Source organism: Pongo pygmaeus, chromosome 19 (genome assembly GCF_028885625.2).
Source record: "Pongo pygmaeus isolate AG05252 chromosome 19, NHGRI_mPonPyg2-v2.0_pri, whole genome shotgun sequence".
Taxonomy (NCBI): Eukaryota; Metazoa; Chordata; class Mammalia; order Primates; family Hominidae; genus Pongo; species Pongo pygmaeus.
In genome coordinates, this window is record NC_072392.2 from 100,147,286 (window position 1) to 100,167,501 (window position 20,216).

Consider the following 20,216-nt stretch of genomic DNA (forward strand, 5'->3'; position numbering starts at 1 on the left):
AGCTACTTGGGAGGCTAAGGTGGGAAGATTGCTTGAGCCCAGGAGTTTGCATTTACAGTAAGCTATGATTGAGCTACCACACTCCAGCCTACAGAGTGAGACCCTGTCTCTTGAAAAAAGAAACCCGGCCGGGCATGGTGGCTCACGCCTGTAATCCCAGCACTTTGGGAGGCCGAGGAGGGGGTGGATCACAAGGTCAGGAGATCGAGACCATCCTGTTGACCACGGTGAAACCCTGTCTCTACTGAAAATACAAAAAGTTAGCTGGGCATGGTGGCGGGCACCTGTAGTCCCAGCTACGCGGGAGGCTGAGGCAGGAGAATGGCGTGAACCTGGGAGGCGGAGCTTGCAGTGAGTGGAGACTGCGCCACTGTACTCCAGCCTGGGTGACAGAGGAAGACTCCGTCTCAAAAAAACAAAAACAAAAAAAACCATAGGCTGGGCGCAGTGGCTCTCGCCTGTAATCCCAGCACTTTCGGAGGCCCAGGTGGGCGGATCATGAGGTCAGGAGATCGAGACCATCCTGGCTAACACGGTGAAAACCCATCTCTACTAAAAATACAAAAAACTAGCTGGGCGTGGTGACGGGCGCCTGTAGTCCCAGCTACTCAGGAGGCTGAGGCAGGAGAACCGATTCAACCCAGGAGGCGGAGGTTGCAGTGAGGTGAAATCGTGCCACCACACGCGTCTGCGAAACAGGAGCGAAACTCCATCTCAAAACAAAACAAAACAAAAACCTCTAAAATGAAAGACTGTATTCCTAGATTGCTGAGAGGATAAATGAAATGTATGTAGAACATCCCGCAGAGGTGCAGCCTCAGACACTGGCTGGCCGTTTGTGCAGCCTGAGAGAGGAGTGCTCTTGCAGCTTGAGTTCCAACCATGCCTCACACTCCACTCCATTAGGCTACACGGCAACCTATCACTTGTATGTTTCCTATATTAGACCATCAGCTCACTGCAGATTAAGAACCAAAAGTTACCATTTACATGACAACTCTGTTGCCAGGTACAGACACAGTCATCTCATGAGATCTAAAAGGATGTCTGAGAGCAACATTGTAGCCCTTTAACCCATGTGAGGCTGAACATGATTCAATCAGCTGCCCAGTGTAGATTGCTCCTTAGATCTCTGTGCACACCAGCCAGAAGCCAGAGCACCTGTGGGAGCTGCACGCTCACACCTGAGACCCTCTCCAAGGACGTCGGGCTGAAGACGGAGCTGGGCAGACCATGAGCCACCCTGGAAGAGCTCCAAGTCCCACAGGAATGCTGCCTCTCCTGCCTGGGGCTGGCCATTTCCTACCCTCAGCCCATGCCGGCCAGGGAAAGGGACCAGGAAGAACAGGGCTTCCTTTTTCTCCCCACCCTGAGTGTAATTTGGCTTGGCCACACTTAAGTCATGTGTCCAATCTGGGCCAATCCCTGTGCTTTCTTTTTTTTCCCCGAGACAGAGTTGTGCTCTTTTTCACCCAGGCTGGAGTGCAATGGCGCGATCTCGGCTCACTGCAACCTCCACCTCCCGGGTTCAAGCGATTCTCCTGCCTCAGCCTCCGGAGTAGCTGGGATTACAGGTGCATGGCACCATGGAACCACAGGACTGCCAGAGGCAAAGGGGGTTCCCCAAGTGCCCACGGGGGACAGGCTGCCAGTTCAGTTTGTCGGCTATAGCTCGCTGTCTGAGCAAAGCATCACTCACTCACCATGTGGGGGGCAGCAGGGCACTGGGCAGTGTGGAGTGTCTGCCCTGCAAGGCTCTGTGCCCGGAGGACTGGCAGCACCCTTCAAGAGGGGACCAGACAGCCCCGCTGGCCAAGACCTCATGTCTACTTGCTGTCTGTGCAGTCAGCGGAAGAGCCCCGCTCTTCTTTGTCTCACAAGCACGCCAATGAGACAGTAAATTAAATAGTCCTCTGGCCTTGGAAGTAAAATAAGTTTTTGTGTTTTATGAATAAGGAAATGAAGACTGGGTACGATGAGGCTCGGCCCAGCTACCTGACCTGCTGCCCACCAGAAGCCCCGGTGGCTTCCAGACCCAGCCTATACCCTAGTTATAAATGGCCAGCCCCATCCCCACCACAGGAACAGAATCAGGTCATTCTCCTTTGGCCACTCGGCAGCACCTGCCTCAATGATCCCACCACTGGCCCCCCAGCAAATGCCAGCTGTTACTCTATGACATCATTCTCTCTACATCCTTCACCTCCAGCCCTCCCAAGACCATGCCACATATGGACACTACTTCAGCGTGTCCACGTGCTATCAGCTGACAAACTGGAGAGGTCCGGCTCTAGGCAACACTCTCCTGTGGGACAGCTGGTGCCTCCGCCCAGCCTGTCCAATGCTGACGCCCCTCAGCTGGCTCCTCCCTGGGGCCTTCTCTCCAATGACACCTACCCACCCAGTTCCCCACGGCCTCATAATACTTCATTCCTGTGCCCCTCACCCCCGAGAATGCCGGTAAGTCCCAAATGCTGGTCACTTCTCCCTCCAAATGCCTGTTACAACTCTACTGCACAACCAAAGCAGTGCTGCTTGTCAGTCCTGTCATTTGTCACAGCCTGCAAGGACTGACCACACCAGCCCACCAGGTGCCCTCTCCACTTCCTAAGCAGCAGGGAGCCAGTCCTAGCATGGCCCCAGAGAGCAGACCCCCTGCCTGGCATGGGCCTGCTCAGGCCTTGCTCCAACACTGAGGCCCAGGCCAAGGGCACCTGCTTGGGGATAACCTGACTCTAACACACTGAACTGATGACATTTTCTGTCACATTCACAGCAACTAAAGCTGGGTATTTAGTAATCCTTTCTCCTGCTAGACTGGGCTTCTGGAAAGGCCAAGATTAGTCATCCTGTTCATTTGGGTTCCTAGACTGTGGCCCTGGCTGGCATGGGGCAAGCTGCTTAGATAGCAGCTGCTGATCTGTAGTGACATCTGTGACTGGGACCGACAGTGAAAGAACCACCCTTAGTCACACTCCCTTGCCCATGACTCAGCCAGGGCCATCCCAGCGTGGAAGAAAGCTTAGCCTGGGATGTGTGCCCGCAGGAGCCGCTGGTGCAGGGAAAGGTTTCAGCAGACACGGCATGCATTCCTGTCTGTCCACTACCACTGCCCACTGCCCCGGTCTTCCTTACATCCCAGCTGTGGGACAGTGGGGTCAGGCAGAACTCTGGAGCTCCCTTGTCCCCCTTCCCATCTCATTCTCAAAGTGCTGTCACCAACCCAGCATCAGGGGGCACAAGGCTCTCTCTCCACTGCCCAGCATCAGGGGGCACAAGGTTCTCTCTCTGCCTAGCTTGGAGTGCAGTGGCGTGATAATGGCTCACAGCAGCCTCAACCTCCAGGGCTCAAGCGATCCTCCCACCTCAGCCTTTAGAATAGCTGAGACCACAGGTACATGCCTCCACACCCAGCTAATTTTTGTATTTTTAGTAGAGACAGGGTTTTGCCATGTTGCCTAGGCTGGTCTCGAACTTCTGGGCTCAAGAGATGCTTCTGCCCTGACCTCCCAAAGTGCTGGGATTACAGGTATCAGGCGTTGCCCTACTCCTTTTTGAGACGGAGTTTCACTCTTGTTGTCCAGACTGAAGTGCAATGGCACAATCGGCTCACTGCAACCTCCACCTCCCTGGTTCAGGCGATTCTCTTGCCTCAGCCTCCCGAGTAGCTGGGATTATAGGCATGCACCACCACACCCAGCTAATTTTGTATTTTTAGTAGAGACGGGGTTTTACCATGTTGGCCAGGCTGGTCTTGAACTCCTGACCTCTGGTGATCCACCTGCCCCAGCCTCCCAAAGTGTTGGGATTACAGGCGTGAGCCACCACGCCCAGCCGCCCCACTCCTAAATGGACGGATTGTCACAGCTTCCACCAGCCACTTCATCAAATATACAACTAAGAGAGGATCCTCATGCCTTGCTCCGTGGCAAGATTAAAAACAACAACAACAAAAAAAGCAGAAAAACAAAGGAATTACACTACAAAGTCAAAACTGCTGAATCCGCGTTTCTCTGAAAACCAGAGTACAAGAAGGAAAGGAACAGCCCAGAGATATTCTGGCTGTGGGAAGCCTGTGGACGGCACACAGGGCAGCCCGCCCCACCCCAACCTCCCCTCACCTGGAGGCACAGGCACAAGGGTCAACAGGTGGCTCCGGGCAAAGGTGTCCTCCCACCTGGTGAGTTAGAGAGGAAGGTGTTAGGTGTGAGGCAAGAAAGAGGATGAGAAAGGAGGCATGCAGCTTCGGCCCTCCAGGAGCGGGGACCCCCCGCCACCCCTACAACCCATGCCAGCTTCAAGTGTCTAATACCAGATGGGGCTACTCCCTCCATCCCCAACTCAGGTTCTCCCACCCCCTCCCAGCTGGACAGACACCAAAATCCTGGCCCAGACTTGGACTCCAACAGTGGGACGAATCAAACAGTTCCAGTTCTACACACATTTCTATTTTATTATGGAAAAGGTGGAAACGCCACCTTCTCCACAACAGCAACCAGTAAAATTTATCCCAAAAATAACTCGGTACAAAACAGGTCTGTTTCAGAATTAAAAAAAAAAAAAAAAAAAAAAGAAAAAGAAAAAAAAAAAAAAAAAACCTTTACATGAGTTTTTAAATCCTATTTTAAAACATAAAAGAAACAAATCCATCATTGGCCGCACAGCCCCAGCCACCGCCCCCCCACCAGGGAGCAAGAGGAAACGCCTGGGTCCTGTTCCGCACGCGGATTTGCCGGTCTGTTTAACTGGTGTCCATCTGAAACACAGAGGAGAAAGAGGTTTGCATTCACAGGAGACCTGCTCCCCACTGTGGCTGTGACCAGGCCCCCAGCTGGCTCCCCCAGGACTCACTCTCGCATTATAGGCGTCCAGCTGGGCATCCAGCTCTTCTGCCGAAAGCTGCTGCTTTGAATTCCTGCCGGCACCTCTGCCTCTTCCACGGGCGCCTCCACGGGTGCCTCTCCGGGTGCCTCCACCACCACCAAAACCTCCAGCGCCACGGTTTCTAGTCATGCCACCTCTGTTTACGCTAGCAAGGAAAACGAAACTGTTCACATACCTGGAAGGACCCCAAGAGCGACGCAGCCACACCCTCGGCCAATACCCTTCCCCAGAGGCCCCGGAAGTCACCTCTGTGCAGGTCTCCGCTGTGTATCGATCTGTGATGTGACAAGCTGAATGTTCATGGGGCGGCCTGCGGCAAAGAATACAAGAGGGCATGTTCTAATGAGAGGCTCTGAAACCAACCCAGCTGGCACCACACCCTGGTCTCCATGCAAACACTGGAAAGGGCCTCTGTGCGTCTCAAATGCCCCCGACAAGGGAAATGGCCTGGAGATACTGGTGGGAGAACAAAATGGCAAGGAAGCAACCCCACCAACACCTCCTCACTCCTTCTCAGTCCAGACTAGGTGGGCTGCTTGCTGAGGTATCGGGGTGCTCGTGGGTGGAGAGGTGTGGGTGACCTGACGAAGAAGAACCGGTACCTTTGTCTTTACGACTACAGCCCCGCACTCAGAGGTGTACTATGGCGGTTCTGAGAAGGCTTCACAGAAGTGAATCTTCCGGAAGGAGCTGAAGGAGGGGAGGGATGTAGCTTGCTGGATGGGGGTTCACAAGAGGTTGGTCCAGATGTGTGGGGCAGCATGAGAAGTGGCAGATGGAAGAGAGAGACAAAGGGGCAAATGCAAAGTGTCCTCAGCCACAGGGGTACCCCATATTCCTACCTGGACAGGTGCCAGCCCCAAACTCCACAAGCCCCACAGTTAGCGTGGGTCCACCCCCAGACTCACCATCCAGAGGGACGCCATTGTACTGCTTCATGGCCTTCAGGGCATCTGCCTTCCGCTCAAAGTGCACGTCTGCTGTTCCTAAGCTGCGGCCAGAGCGATCATAGTGCACAGCCGCCTTCTTCAGCGTTCCAAATTCAGCAAAGAGTTCCTGGGAGTTGCAAAAGGCAGTTGTCAGAAAAGTAACAAAACTGTGCTCCTTCTGGTGGCCCAGGGACAGGCCCTGGAAGCGTGAGTTGCTTTGGGGGTGGTTCTCTGGGAGGCAGGACAGTGGTAACGGGAAATGAGGGAAGGGCGGGGCAGGAGGGACAGCAACTTCCAAGAGCACCTGGGTCTGAGGGCTTCTGCCATTGTGGGGACCTAACACGTGTACCATGATGCAGGTAGAGGAAGTTGCAAAGCCCACTAGCAACGGGCACAAAATTAAGCCACTATCCTCTTCAACAAAGGAAAACGTACAACACACCCAAGGGCTGTTCCAAGAAACGGTAAAGGCCAAGATCAAGAGCAAGGGAAGCAGTCCGATATCAGACCAGCTTGAAGGGCCTATAGATTCGGGAGCCCTGACCCCAGCCCCTCCCCCAAAGGCAGATTCTGGCTCACCTTTCCCTCTCCTCCTACTCAAGCCTGCGGCAAAGTCTGAAGTCAAGCGCTGCCATGGAAACTGCCCTGACCTCAGGCAGGCTGGGAGTTGGAGAGGGAACCCAGAGTGTGGGGATACTCCGGCCGCAGGCACACAGCGGGAACTGGAGTTCACCAAAAGCGGTTTCCAGGGGATGCTAGAAACCACCTTAAAAAAAGTGTTGAGACACTGTGAGTGCTCACTGGCCCTACTCTGTCCTCCCAAGGCAAATGGCTGGGCTGTGGGCAACTGAACCCTGCCCAGCCATCTCCAAAACTGATTCCCAAAAAGTTATTTCTTAACCAGAAAACAAGTTTAAATGCCATTGGGATTCAATTTTTCTTTTTTTAAAAAAGAAAAGCTTCAACCAAAGATGGATTTGAGAGTCATGTCACTGACGGGACACGGTGCTGGGGAGTGATAAAACCACAGCGTACAAGGTCTTTATAAGACAGTACTCAAGGCAAACAGAGCCAGAAAAACACACACGCTCCCCGTGCTTCATAAAATACATAAAGAAGATTCTTTTTCTCACATTAACCCACTAAGACAGGCGCAAAATTTAAAAAGCAACTGAGCTGGGTCTAACAGCCAAAAACCACTCACATTTGGTCAGTCTTTGTCCCTGTTAGAAACTGGAAGCCCTGGCAGGGGATTTTCACTCACAGAACCCATCTTCAGACTAACAGCAGCAGCTTCTCAGGCTCGGCTAGGCTCGCAACTGCCTGCGGACTGACGCCGGCTTTACTAGAGCTAGGTCTGTCCTGCAGCCCTTCAGAGCTGGGAGGGCTCCCTTCGCTAAGGCAGGAAGGGGACTCAGGGCCACATCCCCCAAATCACGATCCGTCCTGTGCAGCGCGAACGGCTCGCCGAGAAGCCCTCGTCTCTTACCTGAATATCGGCGTCTGAGACTCCAAAATCCAGATTGGACACCAGCAGTTTCCCACCCGTCTCCACGCCGGCACCACCCCCGAAGCCACTGTCGAAAAGATCGTGCTGCCACTTGTCGGGAAGTTGTTTGGGCTGAAGAAAAAACCGCAACAACAGCAAATCTGTGAGTCTCAGTCCAGGGCTTTCCTGCCCCTCACGGCTACTCCGGACCCTTCCTCTTCCCGGCCTGAGAGGATCCGGCCGAAATGGGGCCGCCAGCGCTCCCTCCGGCGCTGCAGCTGCCCCAGCCCGAGGCCGCGCGGTCCCACCGCGGCCGCACAACTTCAGTTCCCTTAGACTAACTTCCCGCCGCCGGTGCCGCGCCCAGCGTCCCCTCCTCTTCTGCCACGAGGCCCCAGAGTCCGGAACAGACAAAGAGCTGGGAAGGGTCACAGCCTCCGGGACCGGGCCCCGAAAGAACGACCTCGCTCCCGCCCACCACCCCCTCCGCGCCCACACGCACCCTCCGGACCTCCGGGCGGCCGCTCCACCCGCCCTATCCGCCCGCCGGCCCGGGTCTCCGCCGCGAACCGCCCCTGCCCTGGCTGGCCCCCTCCCACACTCCGGCGCGGCCGGCCTCCGCACTCACCCTGCTGTAGGGCGCCGGTCGGTTCCTGCCGCCTCCGCCGGCCGCGCCGCGGGCGATGGCCGGCCGGTTCCGGATGGGCCCGCCGCCTCTATTCACCCGCGCGGCGGCCTGCGCCCCACCGCCGCGGCCGCCCTGGGAGCCGACCCGGCCACGGCCCCGGCCCCCGCCCCGGCCGCCTCGCTGGCTCCGGTTCAGTTTAATGATGTCGTCCAGAGACATGTCCATTTTGTCGGCCATGGCGGGCGCGGAATCGGGCATCGGCTGGAGCCCGCGCGTCAGCACGCCGGCACGTCACTTCCGGCGCCGCTTGAGGCCTTCCGGTGCCACGGCCTCGGAGCGGCTGCTGATTGGCCGCCGGCGGACGGCTGCGCGCGCGGGACGGGGTGAGGCGGGGAGGCGCATGCGCACTGACGTGCGCGACTCGGCGGGCGCTGCTGAGGGAGTCGGGCCTCGACTGTGGTGGTTTTTATACCTTCCCGCGCGGACGCCGGCGCTGCCAACGGAAGGGCGGGTAGGGCGGTGCGTGATTAGGTTGGCGAAGGTGCGAGGGCGCAGGGGGTGGGGCGGCGGCCGTTGGAGGCGGAGCCTACGCGCCCCTCCCTCCCCGCACGCTCCGCCCGATCGGCCAGGGCTGGGGGCGCTGGGGGCGCTGCGGGCGCGGCGGGTGCCTGGGAGCTGCTGGGAGTCCTTGTTTCCGCTCCCGCCCAGGACTGTGCGGTCGGCTCGCGGTGGGGTCCGGCGGGCGCGGCTTCGGCGGGCGGCAGCCGCTGCAGACGAGCTGCGGGTTGGTTTTTTGGTCTCCACCTGCGGCCCCCCAAGTCTGCACTGCCACATTTTGCCAGTTATATCCTTTACAAGTTTTCTTGCGGGCCGGGCGCGGGCCTCACGCCTGTAATCCCAGCGCTTTGGGAGGCCAAGGCAAGAGGTTCGCTTCAGCCCAGGAGTTTGAGACCAGCCGGGGCAACATCGTGAGACCCCATCTCTAAAAAAAAAAAAATTAGCTGGCATGGTGGTGCACTTCTGTACTACCAGCTACTTGGGAGGCCGAGGTGGGAGGATTGCTTGAGCCCAGGAGGTCGAGGCTGCAGTGAGCCGTGATGGCACCACTGCACTCCAGCCTGGGCGACAGAGCCAGACCGTGTCTCCAAAAAAAAATTATATGACATATTTTTGCAACTTATTAATGAAAACCAGTGTGCCATTTGATTGATTTTTTTTTTTTTTTTTTTTGAGACAGAGTCTCATTCTGTCGCCCAGGCTGGAGTGCAGTGGAGCGATCTCGGCTCACTGCAACCTCTGCCTCCTGGGTTCAAGCGAGTCTCCTGCCTCAGCCTCCCGAGTAGCTGAGACTACAGGCACGTGCCACCATACCTGGCTAATGTCTGTATTTTTAGTAGAGACAGGGTTTCGCCATGTTGGCCAGGGTGGTCTTGAACTCCTGACCTCAGATGATCCTCCCGCCTTGGCCTCCCAAAGTGCTGGGATTACAGGCGTGAGCCACTACACCCAGCCCATTTCATGGATTTTAAGTTGTTTTGAGATATTTGCTTTTGTTTTTGTTTTTTGAGTCAGGGTCTCCCTCTGTCACCCAGACTGGAGTGCAGTGGTGTGATCTTGGCTCACTGCAACCTCGAACTCCTGGGCTCGAGCTATCCTCCCGCGTCAGCCTCTTAGGCAGCTAGTGCACATCACCACAGCTGGCCTTTTTTTTTTTTTTTTTTTTTTTCTTTTTGAGGCAGTCCCACTATGTTGCCCAGGCTGGAGTGCAGTGGTGCGATCTTGGCTCATTGCAATCTCTGCCTCCCAGGTCCAAGCGATTCTTGTGGCTCAGCCTCCCTAATAGAACTGGGAGCTGGGATTACAGGTGTGCGCCACCAGACCTGGCGTGTGTGTGTGTGTGTGTGTGTGTGTGTGTGTGTGTGTGTGTGTGTGTGTGTGTGTGTGTGTGTGTGTGTGTGTGTGTGTGTGTGTGTGTGTGTGTGTGTGTGTGTGTGTGTGTGTGTGTGTGTGTGTGTGTGTGTGTGTGTGTGTGTGTGTGTGTGTGTGTGTGTGTGTGTGTGTGTGTGTGTGTGTGTGTCTCGGAGCCTTGCTCTGTTGCCCAGGCTGGAATGCCATGGCGTGATCTCGGCTCACTGCAACCTCCGCCTCCCAGGTTCAAGTGATTCTCCTGCCTCACCCTCCCGAGTAGCTGGGATTACAGGTGCCCACCACCACACCCGGCTAATTTTTTGTATTTTTAGTAGAGACAGGGTTTCAGTATGTTGGCCAGGCTGGTCTCGAACTCCTGACCTTGTGTTCTGCCCACCTCGGCCTCCCAAAGTGCTGGGATTACAGGCGTGAGCCACTGCGCCCAGCCTCTAATTTTTGGTTTTTTTTTTTTTGGTAGAGATGGGGTTTCACCATGTTGGCGAGGCTGGTCTTGAACTCCTGACCTCAAGTGATCCACCCTCCTCGGCCTCCCAAAGTGCTGGGATTACAGGCATGAGCCACCACCCGCGGCTAATTTTTTTGTATTTTTTGTAGAGACGGAGTTTCGTCATGTTGGCCAGGCCCATTTGAGATCTTTGAAGATATCCTCAACGTGAGGTAAAACCAAACTCCTGACTGTCCTGTGCTCCCAAATGTGATCTCCTTGTCTGTAAGGAGCTGAGTCCCTTCCCTTGGAGAGAAGAGCGTGCACTTTCTCTAGATGGCTAAAGAAACCTCACAGATAGTTCTTTTTTTTCCCTTTTTTTTTTTTTTTTTTTTTTTTGGTAGAAACTCAGTCTCATTGTGTTACACAGGCTGGTCTCAAACCTCTGAGCTCAGGCGATCCTCCTGAGTTGGCCTCCCAGAGTGCTGGGATTACAGGTGTGAGCCACAAAGCGGATTGCTGCTGGGGCTTGCTGTTCTCCAGTAGCTCCCCTGTAGCCCTGACCCTCTGGGCCCAGAGCCCTTTACTTGTTATTTGTTTTAATAGAAACGGGGCTCACAGCAGGGCACAGTGGTTCACGCCTGTAGTCCCAGCACTTTGGGAGGCCGAGGCAGCAGATCGCTTGAGGCCAGGAGTTCAAGACCAGCCTGGCCTATGTGGTGAAACCTCGACTACTAAAAATACAAAAATTAGTCGGGCGTGGAGTCGCGTGCCTATAGTCTCAGCTACTCAGGAGGCTGAGGCACAAGAAATGAGCTGAGATCATGCCACCGCACTCCAGCCTGGGTGACAGAGTGAGACTCCATCTCAAAAAAAAAAAATTAATAAAAATAAAAGTAAAATAAAATAGAAACAGGGCTCACGATGTTTCCCAGGCTGGGTTCGGACTCCTGGGCTGATATGATCTTCCTGCCTTGGCTCCCTGAGTAGCTGGGACTACACTGTGGCAGGCTTATACCTATTTTGGTACCTAAATGTTCTAGCTCTGCAGACTCAATTTAGCCAGTTGTCCTGTTCCCCTCCACCGCAGGCTCTGCTGCCATGAAGGTGAAGATTAAGTGCTGGAACGGCGTGGCCACTTGGCTCTGGGTGGCCAATGATGAGAACTGTGGCATCTGCAGGATGGCATTTAATGGCTGCTGCCCCGACTGTGAGTGTCCCCTCCGTGCTGTCTGAGCAGCCCCGACTGTGAGTGTCCCCTCTGTGCTGTCTGCTGCCTGCTGGACTAGCCTCAGTAGCTCCTGTTAAATACCTGCACGAAATCCCTGGTTTCATTTTCTTTTTTTTTTTTTTTGAGACCGAGTTTCGATCTTGTTTCCGAGTGCAATGGTGCGATCTCGGCTTGCCGCAACCTCTGCCTCCTGGGTTCAAACGGTTCTCCTGCCTCAGCCTTCCAAGCAGCTGGGATTACAGGCATGTGCCACCATGCTGGGCTAATTTTTTAATTTTTAGTAGAGACGGGGTTTTGCCTTGTTGGCTAGGCTGGCCTTGAACTCCTGATCTCAGGTGACCTGCCCGCTTCAGCCTTCCAAAGTGCTGGGATTACAGGTGTGAGCCACTTTGCCTGGCCCACATTTTCTTTTTTTTTTTTTTTTTTTTCTTTTTGAGATGGAGTTGCACTCTTGTTGCCCAGGCTGGAGTGCAATGTTGTGATCTCGGCTCACTGCAACCTCCGCCTCCTGGGCTCAAGCAATTCTCCTGCCTCAGCCTCCCAAGTACCTGGGATCACAGGCATGTGTCACTACACTCGGCTAATTTTGTATTTTTTAGTAGAGACAGGCTTTCTCCATGTTAGGCTGGTCTCGAACTGTCAACCTCAGGTGATCCACCCGCTTCAGCCTCCCAAAGTGATGGGATTACAGGCATGAGCCACCGTGCCCCCGCCAACATTTTCATTTTCTTCTCATGAAGAAAAGTTGATAGAAAAAAAGCCAGGTGGTTGGGACCCATGTTTATATAAACATCCTGTCACAGACTCCATAGGATGAAACTCAGCTGTGAAATACATGGGATTAAAAAGAGATTAGAGTCTGGGTGGGCGGATCACAAGGTCAAGAGATAGAGGCCAGCATGGCGGCCCACGCCTGTCATTCCAGCACTGTGGGAGGCCAAGGCAGGCAGATCACAGGGTCAAGAGATCGAGGCCGGCACGGCGGCTCATGCCTGTCATCCTAGCACTGTGGGAGGCCAAGGCAGGCAGATCACAGGGTCAAGAGATCGAGGCAGGGTGTGGTGGCCCATACTTGTCATCCCAGCACTGTGGGAGGCTGAGGCAAATGGATCTCAAGGTCAGGAGATTGAGACCATCCTGGCCAACATAGTGAAACGCCATCTCTACTAAAAATACAAAAATTAGCTGGGCGTGTGGCACGTGCCTGTAATCTCAGCTACTGGGGAGGCTGAGGCAGGAGAATCTGTTGAGCCTGGGAGACGGGGGTTGCAGTGAGCCAAGAGCAAGACTCCATCTCAAAAAACAAAAAACAAAAAGATTAGTTTAAACTTTTTATTTGAAAATTCTCAAAATTGAATGGCATAGGCCAGGCGCAGTGGCTTACGCCTGTAATCCTACCACTTTGGGAGGCCAGGGCAGGCAGATTGCTTCAGGCCAGGAGTTCTAGACCAGCCTGGCCAACATGGCAAAACCCCGACTCTACTAAAAATCCAAAAAAATTAGCCGGGCATGGTGGCAGGTGCCTGTAATCCCAGCACTTTGGAAGGCCGAGGCGGACGGATCACCTGAGGTCAGGAGTTTGAGACCAGCCTGGCCAACATGGTAAAATCCCGTCTCTACTAAAAATACAAAAAAGTAGCCGGGCATGATGGCGCATGCCTGTAATCCCAGGTACTCAGGAGGCTGAGGCAAAATAATTGCTTGAACCTGGGAGGCAGAGGTTGTGGTGAGCCAAGATCGCACCATTGCACTCCAGCCTGGGCAACAAGAGTGAAACTCCATCTCAAAAAAAAAGAAAAAAGGTAGAAATATTTGATTATGTTTAGGTTGAAAGCAGAGTTTTGCATCAGCGAAATGGTTTTTCATGAGACCAAAATGAGCGTAAAGCAGAAGCAAGGGTCAAGGTTTTGCCCAGGGAGGACAAGAAGAACTCCCCAGAGGACAGTGGGGAATGGAGAGGACAGTGGGGAATGGGGAGGATCGAGAAGCTCCTCACTACCCCAAGTAACCAGGCGTATTTTTGTGGGGCCAGGTGCATGCCCATATTGATTGACAGGGTCTCACTATGTTGCCCAAGCTGGACGTGAACTCCTGGGCTCCAGCAATCTTACTGTCTCACCCTCCCAAGTAGCATACCACCACACTCATCTGGCTTTGCTTTTTTTTTTTGAGATAGAGTCTTGCCCTGTTGCTCAGGCTGGAGTGCAGTGGCACCATCTCAGCTCACCGCAACCCCTGCCCTTCTGAGTTCAAAGGATTCTCCGGCCTCAGCCTCCCAAGTAGCTGGGTTACAGGCACACACCATCACAGCCAGCTAATTTGTTGTATTTTTATTTTTATTTATTTATTTATTTTTGAGATAGAGTCTCAGTCTGTCACCAGGGCTGGAGTGCAGTGGCACGATCTCGGCTCACTGCAACCTCCGCCTCGCTAGTTCAAGTGATTCTCCTGCCTCAGCTTCCCGAATAGCTGGGACTATAGGCGCTCGCCACCGCGCCCAGCTAATTTTTGTATTTTTAGTAGAGACGGGGTTTCACCATGTTGGCCAGGATGGTCTCGATCTCTTGACCTCGTGATCCGCCTGCGTCAGCCTCTCAAAGTGCTGGGATTACAGGCGTGAGCCACTGTGCCCAGCCCTTGTTGTATTTTTAGCAGAGACAGGGTTTCACCATGTTGGCCAGGCTGGTCTTAAAACTCCTGACCTCAGGTGATCCGTCCACCTCGGCCTCCCAAAGTGCTGGGATTACAGATGTGAGCCTCTGCACCCACCCCTTTCTTTGCTTCTTAAGGTGAAATTGAGATGACTGAATCTTAGTACAATTTTTTTTTTTTGAGACAGGGTCTTGCTGTCACCCAGGCGGCAGTGCAGTGGCAAAATCATAGCTCACTGTAGCCTTCACTTCCTGGGCTCAAGTGATCCTCCCACCTCAACCTCTCAAGTAGCTGGGACCGCAGGCATGCTCCACAATGCCTGGCTAATTTTTTTTTTAATTTTTTGTAGAGACAGGGTTTTGCTATGTTGCCAAGGCTAGTCTTGAACTCCTGGGCTCAAGGGATCTGCCTGCCTTGGCCTACCAAAGTGCCAGGATTACAGACGTGAGCCACCACGCCTGAACAAAACTACATAAATTTTTAATTTTTTTTGTGGAAATGGAGTCTCACTATGTTTCCCAGGCTGGTCTCAAACTCTTAGCTCTGTCCTGCCACAGCCTCCCAAAGTGCTGGGATTATAGGTGTGGCGCCTGGCCAGTACAAATACTTTTTATTCTAAGCTTAACTTTTACATTGGCCCTAGCTAAACAGAAATCTCATCACTCAGGAATTAATCCTCATTTAATCAAATGGGTAGGGTGTGATCTTAGGAAATTATTGATTGACTTTACCTGATTGGATTTGTAGTTAATAGCTAATTAGGTTAATAACTAAATTCACAAGGCAAGGTTTTATTTGATCTCTTTTAAATTGCTCTTAAGGATGTAACAAAGAGTGCACGGGATGCCCTGAGGGCAGGCACTCAACTTCTGGAGCAGCAGATTAACTTCTGAAATTCCTCCAAACCATGTGTCCACACCTAGTCTGGCTGCATCCGTGGGCCAGATGTGGGTGGTGAATCCTGTAGATTAGAGGTGTTACTAGGTAGCCCCCAAGTGACTGCAGTGGTGGCTCCACAGGCAGCCTGCAGAGCCCGGCCTGCACCATGCCAGCTGGGCCTGTGATGGGGCATCCAGAGGGTGTTGCCCTGAACACTCAGCATCTCTCTGCTGGCACAGTGTGCTCAGGCTTTGTTAACATGGGGCCTGTTGGCTGCAAAGACTCAGGAGTTGAGAGTCTAATTTTTGGACCTGCTGATGGTTAAGTTATAGTGAGTCAGTGTTAATGCGCAAAGCGTTTGGTGAGTCTGATGTGCTTCCATGCTAAGCAGTTAATGCACTAAGCGTTTGACGATCCTAATGTGCTTCCATGCTAAGCAGCACCAGGTTTCCTTTGCTAAAATTGAACTCCTATGAAAAATTCAGAGTGACTTAAGTTCAACAAAGACTGTGGGAGCCCGAGGCTGGTAAACAATGAGTCCATCCCGCATCCCAGAGGACTCTGGTGGCAGTGCAGTTTTGCCGAGAGGAGTTTTAATTTAAAAAAATGCAATCAGGAGACCAGCAGGTCCTTGAATGAGTCACCTTCATTCAGTGCATCTGCGGACTCATCAGACACCCCAGGCCAGCTTCGGGTGGGGAACTCACTAGAACGACGTGGCACCTTTGACTAAATGAGGCCTCCCCCGAGTACTCAGAGTGGCCCAGGCCCCTCTCCTCAGGGGGCTAGCAGGCTTCAGCTCTCATTTGAAAGGGCTGATATCAAGCAGAGTTGTGCTGAGGCTAGAAAGCCCCCATGGGCAGGTCCTCCCAGGGCTGGGAGTGGGCGTGCCGTGGGGCCGGCGCCGCCAGGACAGGAGGGTGGCCACGAGCTCCAGCTCCACAATGCCAGGCCGACCCTGCCGTGGGGCTGGGGCTGGGACTTGCTGTGGTCTGCTGGCAGCAGCTGTTCCATGGGGGTTTCCAGGCTCTTGGAGATCAGGGACACTCATTTCTCTTGATCATGGCTGATACAAGCATCCCTCTCTGTGTCAGGCCCTCTCCATGGAGAAAGCATTTCTAGGTGTTTGGGCTGCTGCCTGCAGCCTGTGCCTTTCCTGGGAGGCAGGGCCCATCCACAGGTGCCCATCAACACGGCGTCTCCAACACCTGGGCAGCATATCGGATCCCTGATGTCTAGGGAAGAGTCTTCTAGGTCCCCAGACCCCACCCCTCCTGCCCTTGATCAAGAGACCAGTTCACTACTCAGATGCACATCTCCTTGGTGCCTTGACCATTCATGTGACCTTTTTGGCATCACAGATCAAGTGTCTGCAGATGGGTCCAGGGCCCGTAGGTCAGACATTGCCCTTTTTTCCCAGCCTCAAGCACAGGGGGACACAGGGTGGGCTAGGCCAGAGCGCCACCTCCTCAGAGAGGCCCCTGGGCTCACCACTGAGCATGATGAGCCTGGGTGAGGGGAGGCACCTGCTGCAGTTGCCCCGGGTGGAGGCCGCATGTCTGGTGTCCCTTGGTCGTTGCTGGTCTTCGCCTGGGGGCGGGCTGGTCAGGAGACCGATTGGGTAACACTCCTGATTTCGGCTTCTCTGAAACATGAGAGGATGCAGTGCTGGAGCCACTGCCCAGGGTCCCTACCTGCACCCCTGCCTGGCTTGTCACATGCTCTGTGTCCAGCCTGGTCACAGCCTGTCCTTTTCCCCACCTCCCCTCCGTAGGCAAGGTGCCCGGCGACGACTGCCCGCTGGTGTGGGGCCAGTGCTCCCACTGCTTCCACATGCACTGCATCCTCAAGTGGCTGCACGCGCAGCAGGTGCAGCAGCACTGCCCCATGTGCCGCCAGGAATGGAAGTTCAAGGAGTGAGGCCCGACCTGGTCCTGGCTGGAGGGGCGTCCTGAGACCCCTTCCTCATGCTGGCGCCGATGGCTGGGGGGACAGTGCCCCAGGGCTGCAGCAAGGTGGAAACAAGGGCTGGAGCTGCGTTTGTTTTCCCATCACTATGTTGACACTTTTATCCAATAAGTAAAAACTCATTAAACTATTCAAATCTTGCTGGAGGCCTCTGGGTACCTGTGTTCTCGGCATATTGATGTGGTCTCGGTGTGTTTTGATATGAAAACTCTCATGAATAAACATCTCCGTGAAACGCCAAGGCCCTCTTCAAACCCTGAGTCACGACTGGGAGGAGAAGGAGCAGGATCAGACGGTAGAGCCTGGGGCATGCTCTTGCCTGCTGGATTGCCGGCGGCGGCCGTGGGACCCTCCCTCGAGCTGGCTCTGAGGGACCCTGGCTGTGCACAGCTGGCAGCCGCTGCTCGTGGTGCCTCCAGACTGAAGGCCACCATCTCTGAGCGGGCGTCCGTTGTTCTCACTGGGACTGTCTGCAGCGGGGCTGGACCTCCCATAGTGTAGGGATCAGTGTCCTGACACTGGGAAGTGTGTCCACACATGTCTGAGGCTTCCCTTCCTAGGGAAGGGCAGCCCTGGGAGGCTCCTTTGCGTGCCTCTGCTCCCCACAATCGTGGTGGGAAGGGGCCGCTGGGGGAGTGGCAGCCCCGGCGTCTCAGGCTGCTTCTGGACAGAGCACAGGCTGTGTCTCCAGTAACCTAGGGAGCCCTTGGCATTCATGGGGCCAGTGACCCGTGCCCAGTGTGTCTCTTGACACTTCCTTCCTCACAGCACCCTGAGGAGTAGACTAGGCCTCACCTGAAATCTGTGTCAGGGTTCTCCAGAGAGACAGCACTCTCTATATGAAGAGTATATCTGAAGTTTATTGGGAGTATTGACTCAACGTGATCACAAGGTGAAGTCCCACAATAAGCCATCTGCAAAGTGAGGAGCAAGGAAGCCAGTCTGAGTCCCAAAACAAAAGTAGAGAAGCCGACAGCGCAGCCTTCAGCCTGTGGCCCAAGGCTGGAAAGCCCCTGGCAAGCCACTGGTGTAGGTCCAAAAGCTGAAGAACCTGGAGGCCGACGTGCGAGGGCAGGAAGCATCCAGCACGGGAGAAAGATGGAGGCCAGATTCAGCCAGTCTAGTCTTTCCATGTTCCTCTGCCTGCTTGTATCCTGGCTGTGCTGGCAGCCAATTAGGTGGTGCCCACCTGGATTGAGGGTGGGTCTGCCTCTCCCAGCCCACTGACTCAAATGGGAATCTCCTCTGGCAACACCCTCAGGGACACACCCAGGGACAATACTTTGCATCCTTCAATCCAATCAAGCTGACACTCAGCATTCACCATCACACCTGGGAAGCATGGAACCCAGAAACAAGTGCCAGGGCTCCAGTGCCAGTGCCTGTCCTGGGGAGATATCCAAGAGAAGACATGACCAGGATCTTGGGGGAGCATGAAATGGTGAGGGCACAGTGAGCTTGAAGGCTGATGTCACCTGCCAGGAGAGCGGCTGGCAGTCCTGCCTGGTGCCCCCACAGGGGCAGAGCTGGCAGGGAGGGGCCTCTAATCGAAGGCCAGGAATTGTGGAGCTCCAGTGCCTTGGTGTGGCTGGCCTTCTTGCCCCCCTCCCAGAGGACCCGGCCAGTAACAGCCCTTCTGGTGGAACCTTCCCCAATGGGCATGAAAGAAATGAGGGCCCCACAAGCCACATGGACTCTGATGCCTGGAGCCAAGAACACCCCTTAGGTTGAGAGAAGCCGCCCCCGGGGCACTGTGCAGTGTGGCTGGCTCTCCAGCCTCAGGAGTACTGAGGACTGCCTGGGGGACGACTCCTAGGACTGGGCGCCCGTGGGCCCTCCCCTGCTCCCAATGAGGCCCACGCAAGCCAGGCCTGAAGGGCGCGAGCGGCATAGGTAGGGAGCTTGAGGGGGCGTTGGGCTCCCACCAAGCGCCAGATCCCTGCGCGCCTCCAGCGCTCGCCCGCGCGGCTGGTTCCTTTGGGATGCGGAGGTGCGACGGGTCCTCCGCGCGCGCCTGCTGCATCCCCAGCCCGCCTGCCGCCCCTCCCGGCCCTCCGCAGCCTTGGCCCGCCCCCGCCGCAGATATAAGGCGGCCCAGGCGGTGGCTGCTCCGAGCCCCGACGCCGCCGCCCACCAGCCAGCCAGCGTCCCCATGGCCCGGCCCGCGACACTGGCGGCCTCCGCCCTGGCGCTGTGCCTGCTGCTGGCGCCGCCTGGCCTCGCGTGGTACAAGCCGGCGGCGGGGCGCAGCTCCTACTCGGTGGGCCGCGCCGCGGGGCTGTTGTCCGGTTTCCACAGGTCCCCGTACGCGCGGCGCTCCCAGCCCCCCAGAGGGGCGGAACCTCCGGGCCGGGCCGGCGCCTCCCCGGAGCTGCAACTGCACCCCAGGCTGCTGAGCCTCGTGAGTCCGGCGGGCCGGGGGCTGATGGGGGGCGGCGGCAGGACGTGGGTGGGGACGCGGCGGCCCCTCAGCCTTTGCTTGCCTGCCCCAGGCTGTGTGCGTCCAGGACGTCGCCCCGAACCTGCAGAGGTGCGAGCGGCTCCCCGACGGCCGCGGGACCTACCAGTGCAAGGCGGACGTCTTCCTGTCCCTGCGCGCAGCCGACTGCCTCGCCGCCTGAGCCCGGACCCCAGACCCCAGACCCAGACCTCTCCTGGCACCGCTGGGGGACCCCGCCCCCACCGTCCCACTCGGGGACCTCAGGCCCCGCCGGCGCGGGATGGCGCCCCAGGTCTCCCCTATTCCGCTCACCCCGCAGTTAATGGCAAACGAATAAATAAATGAGGCGGCCTCGGAGTGAGGGGTACTGGAGGACTGGCAGCAAGGCCACGAGGGGAACGGGACCTGGAAATCCCCAAGCCTGGGTATGAGAGGGCAGCCGGGTGTGCGGCGGCAGGGCAAGGTTGGCCTGGGCCACCCAGAGGTCTTCAGACCCAGGGGCGAAGCTGGCCACGACCCAGCCCCGCGGTGAAGCCGCGCCTAGCCTTGGTGCTCCCTGGGGGAAAGTGCAGGGCCACCGCTGGCCCGGTTCCCAGTGTCTTCCCCAGCCCTTCGCTCCCCCACTCGAGAGCCAAATCTGTGAGGGCGTGGGCTGGAGCCCCTGGCTGCCTTCCTCTTGCCCGCATCCCTTCTGGCCACGCCAAGTCCGAGGGTGCAGGGGCAAGGAGGAGAGTTGGGGGCCTGAGCCCTGGCTCCAGAGGCC

At 55.8% G+C, this 20,216-nt stretch overlaps 3 protein-coding genes across 11 annotated transcripts; 2 read left to right on the forward strand and 1 right to left on the reverse strand.

Annotated features, from left to right (window-relative positions):
* Positions 1–4,564: 4,564 nt before the first annotated feature.
* Positions 4,565–8,290, reverse strand: ALYREF (Aly/REF export factor). The gene is made up of 6 exons (XM_054459661.2): positions 7,931–8,290; positions 7,303–7,434; positions 5,793–5,940; positions 5,131–5,194; positions 4,852–5,029; positions 4,565–4,756 (listed from the first exon to the last, which is right to left on the reverse strand). The coding sequence occupies exons 1-6, from the start codon at positions 8,186–8,188 to the stop codon at positions 4,742–4,744; spliced, it is 795 nt and encodes a 264-aa protein (XP_054315636.1). The 5' UTR covers positions 8,189–8,290; the 3' UTR covers positions 4,565–4,741.
* Positions 8,291–8,310: 20 nt separating this feature from the next.
* On the forward strand, positions 8,311–17,154 carry ANAPC11 (anaphase promoting complex subunit 11). 8 transcript variants are annotated; one of them, XM_054459666.2, is made up of 4 exons: positions 8,311–8,449; positions 10,454–10,516; positions 11,374–11,493; positions 16,820–17,154. In XM_054459666.2, exons 3-4 carry the CDS (start codon positions 11,385–11,387, stop codon positions 16,963–16,965), a joined length of 255 nt encoding a protein of 84 aa, XP_054315641.1. In that variant the 5' UTR covers positions 8,311–8,449; positions 10,454–10,516; positions 11,374–11,384; the 3' UTR covers positions 16,966–17,154. The 8 variants fall into 8 exon arrangements, with proteins under 8 accessions (XP_054315641.1, XP_054315644.1, XP_054315645.1 ...); XM_054459669.1 differs by having other exon boundaries at positions 8,319–8,441; XM_054459670.2 differs by having other exon boundaries at positions 8,320–8,471.
* Positions 17,155–18,199: 1,045 nt separating this feature from the next.
* Positions 18,200–19,819, forward strand: NPB (neuropeptide B). Of its 2 annotated transcripts, none has more exons than XM_054459665.2 (2): positions 18,200–19,414; positions 19,506–19,819. In XM_054459665.2, the coding sequence occupies exons 1-2, from the start codon at positions 19,166–19,168 to the stop codon at positions 19,632–19,634; spliced, it is 378 nt and encodes a 125-aa protein (XP_054315640.1). In that variant the 5' UTR covers positions 18,200–19,165; the 3' UTR covers positions 19,635–19,819. The 2 variants fall into 2 exon arrangements, with proteins under 2 accessions (XP_054315640.1, XP_054315637.1); XM_054459662.2 differs by having other exon boundaries at positions 19,014–19,414; positions 19,486–19,804.
* The last annotated feature ends 397 nt before the right edge of the window (positions 19,820–20,216 follow it).

Excerpts from the sequence above, each read along its gene's own strand:
- ALYREF (XM_054459661.2), bottom strand. The coding sequence starts at position 8,188 with ATGCCCGATTCCGCGCCCGCCATGGCCGACAAAATGGACATGTCTCTG. Across the intron at positions 5,941-7,302 it reads TCTCAGACGCCGATATTCAG|GAACTCTTTGCTGAATTTGG; the intron begins GTAAGAGACGAG and ends TGCAACTCCCAG. Across the intron at positions 5,030-5,130 it reads CAGCGGAGACCTGCACAGAG|CGTAAACAGAGGTGGCATGA; the intron begins GTGACTTCCGGG and ends TTTCCTTGCTAG.
- ANAPC11 (XM_054459666.2), top strand. The coding sequence starts at position 11,385 with ATGAAGGTGAAGATTAAGTGCTGGAACGGCGTGGCCACTTGGCTCTGG. Across the intron at positions 11,494-16,819 it reads TAATGGCTGCTGCCCCGACT|GCAAGGTGCCCGGCGACGAC; the intron begins GTGAGTGTCCCC and ends TCCCCTCCGTAG.
- NPB (XM_054459662.2), top strand. The coding sequence starts at position 19,166 with ATGGCCCGGCCCGCGACACTGGCGGCCTCCGCCCTGGCGCTGTGCCTG. Across the intron at positions 19,415-19,485 it reads ACCCCAGGCTGCTGAGCCTC|CCTTTGCTTGCCTGCCCCAG; the intron begins GTGAGTCCGGCG and ends GCGGCCCCTCAG.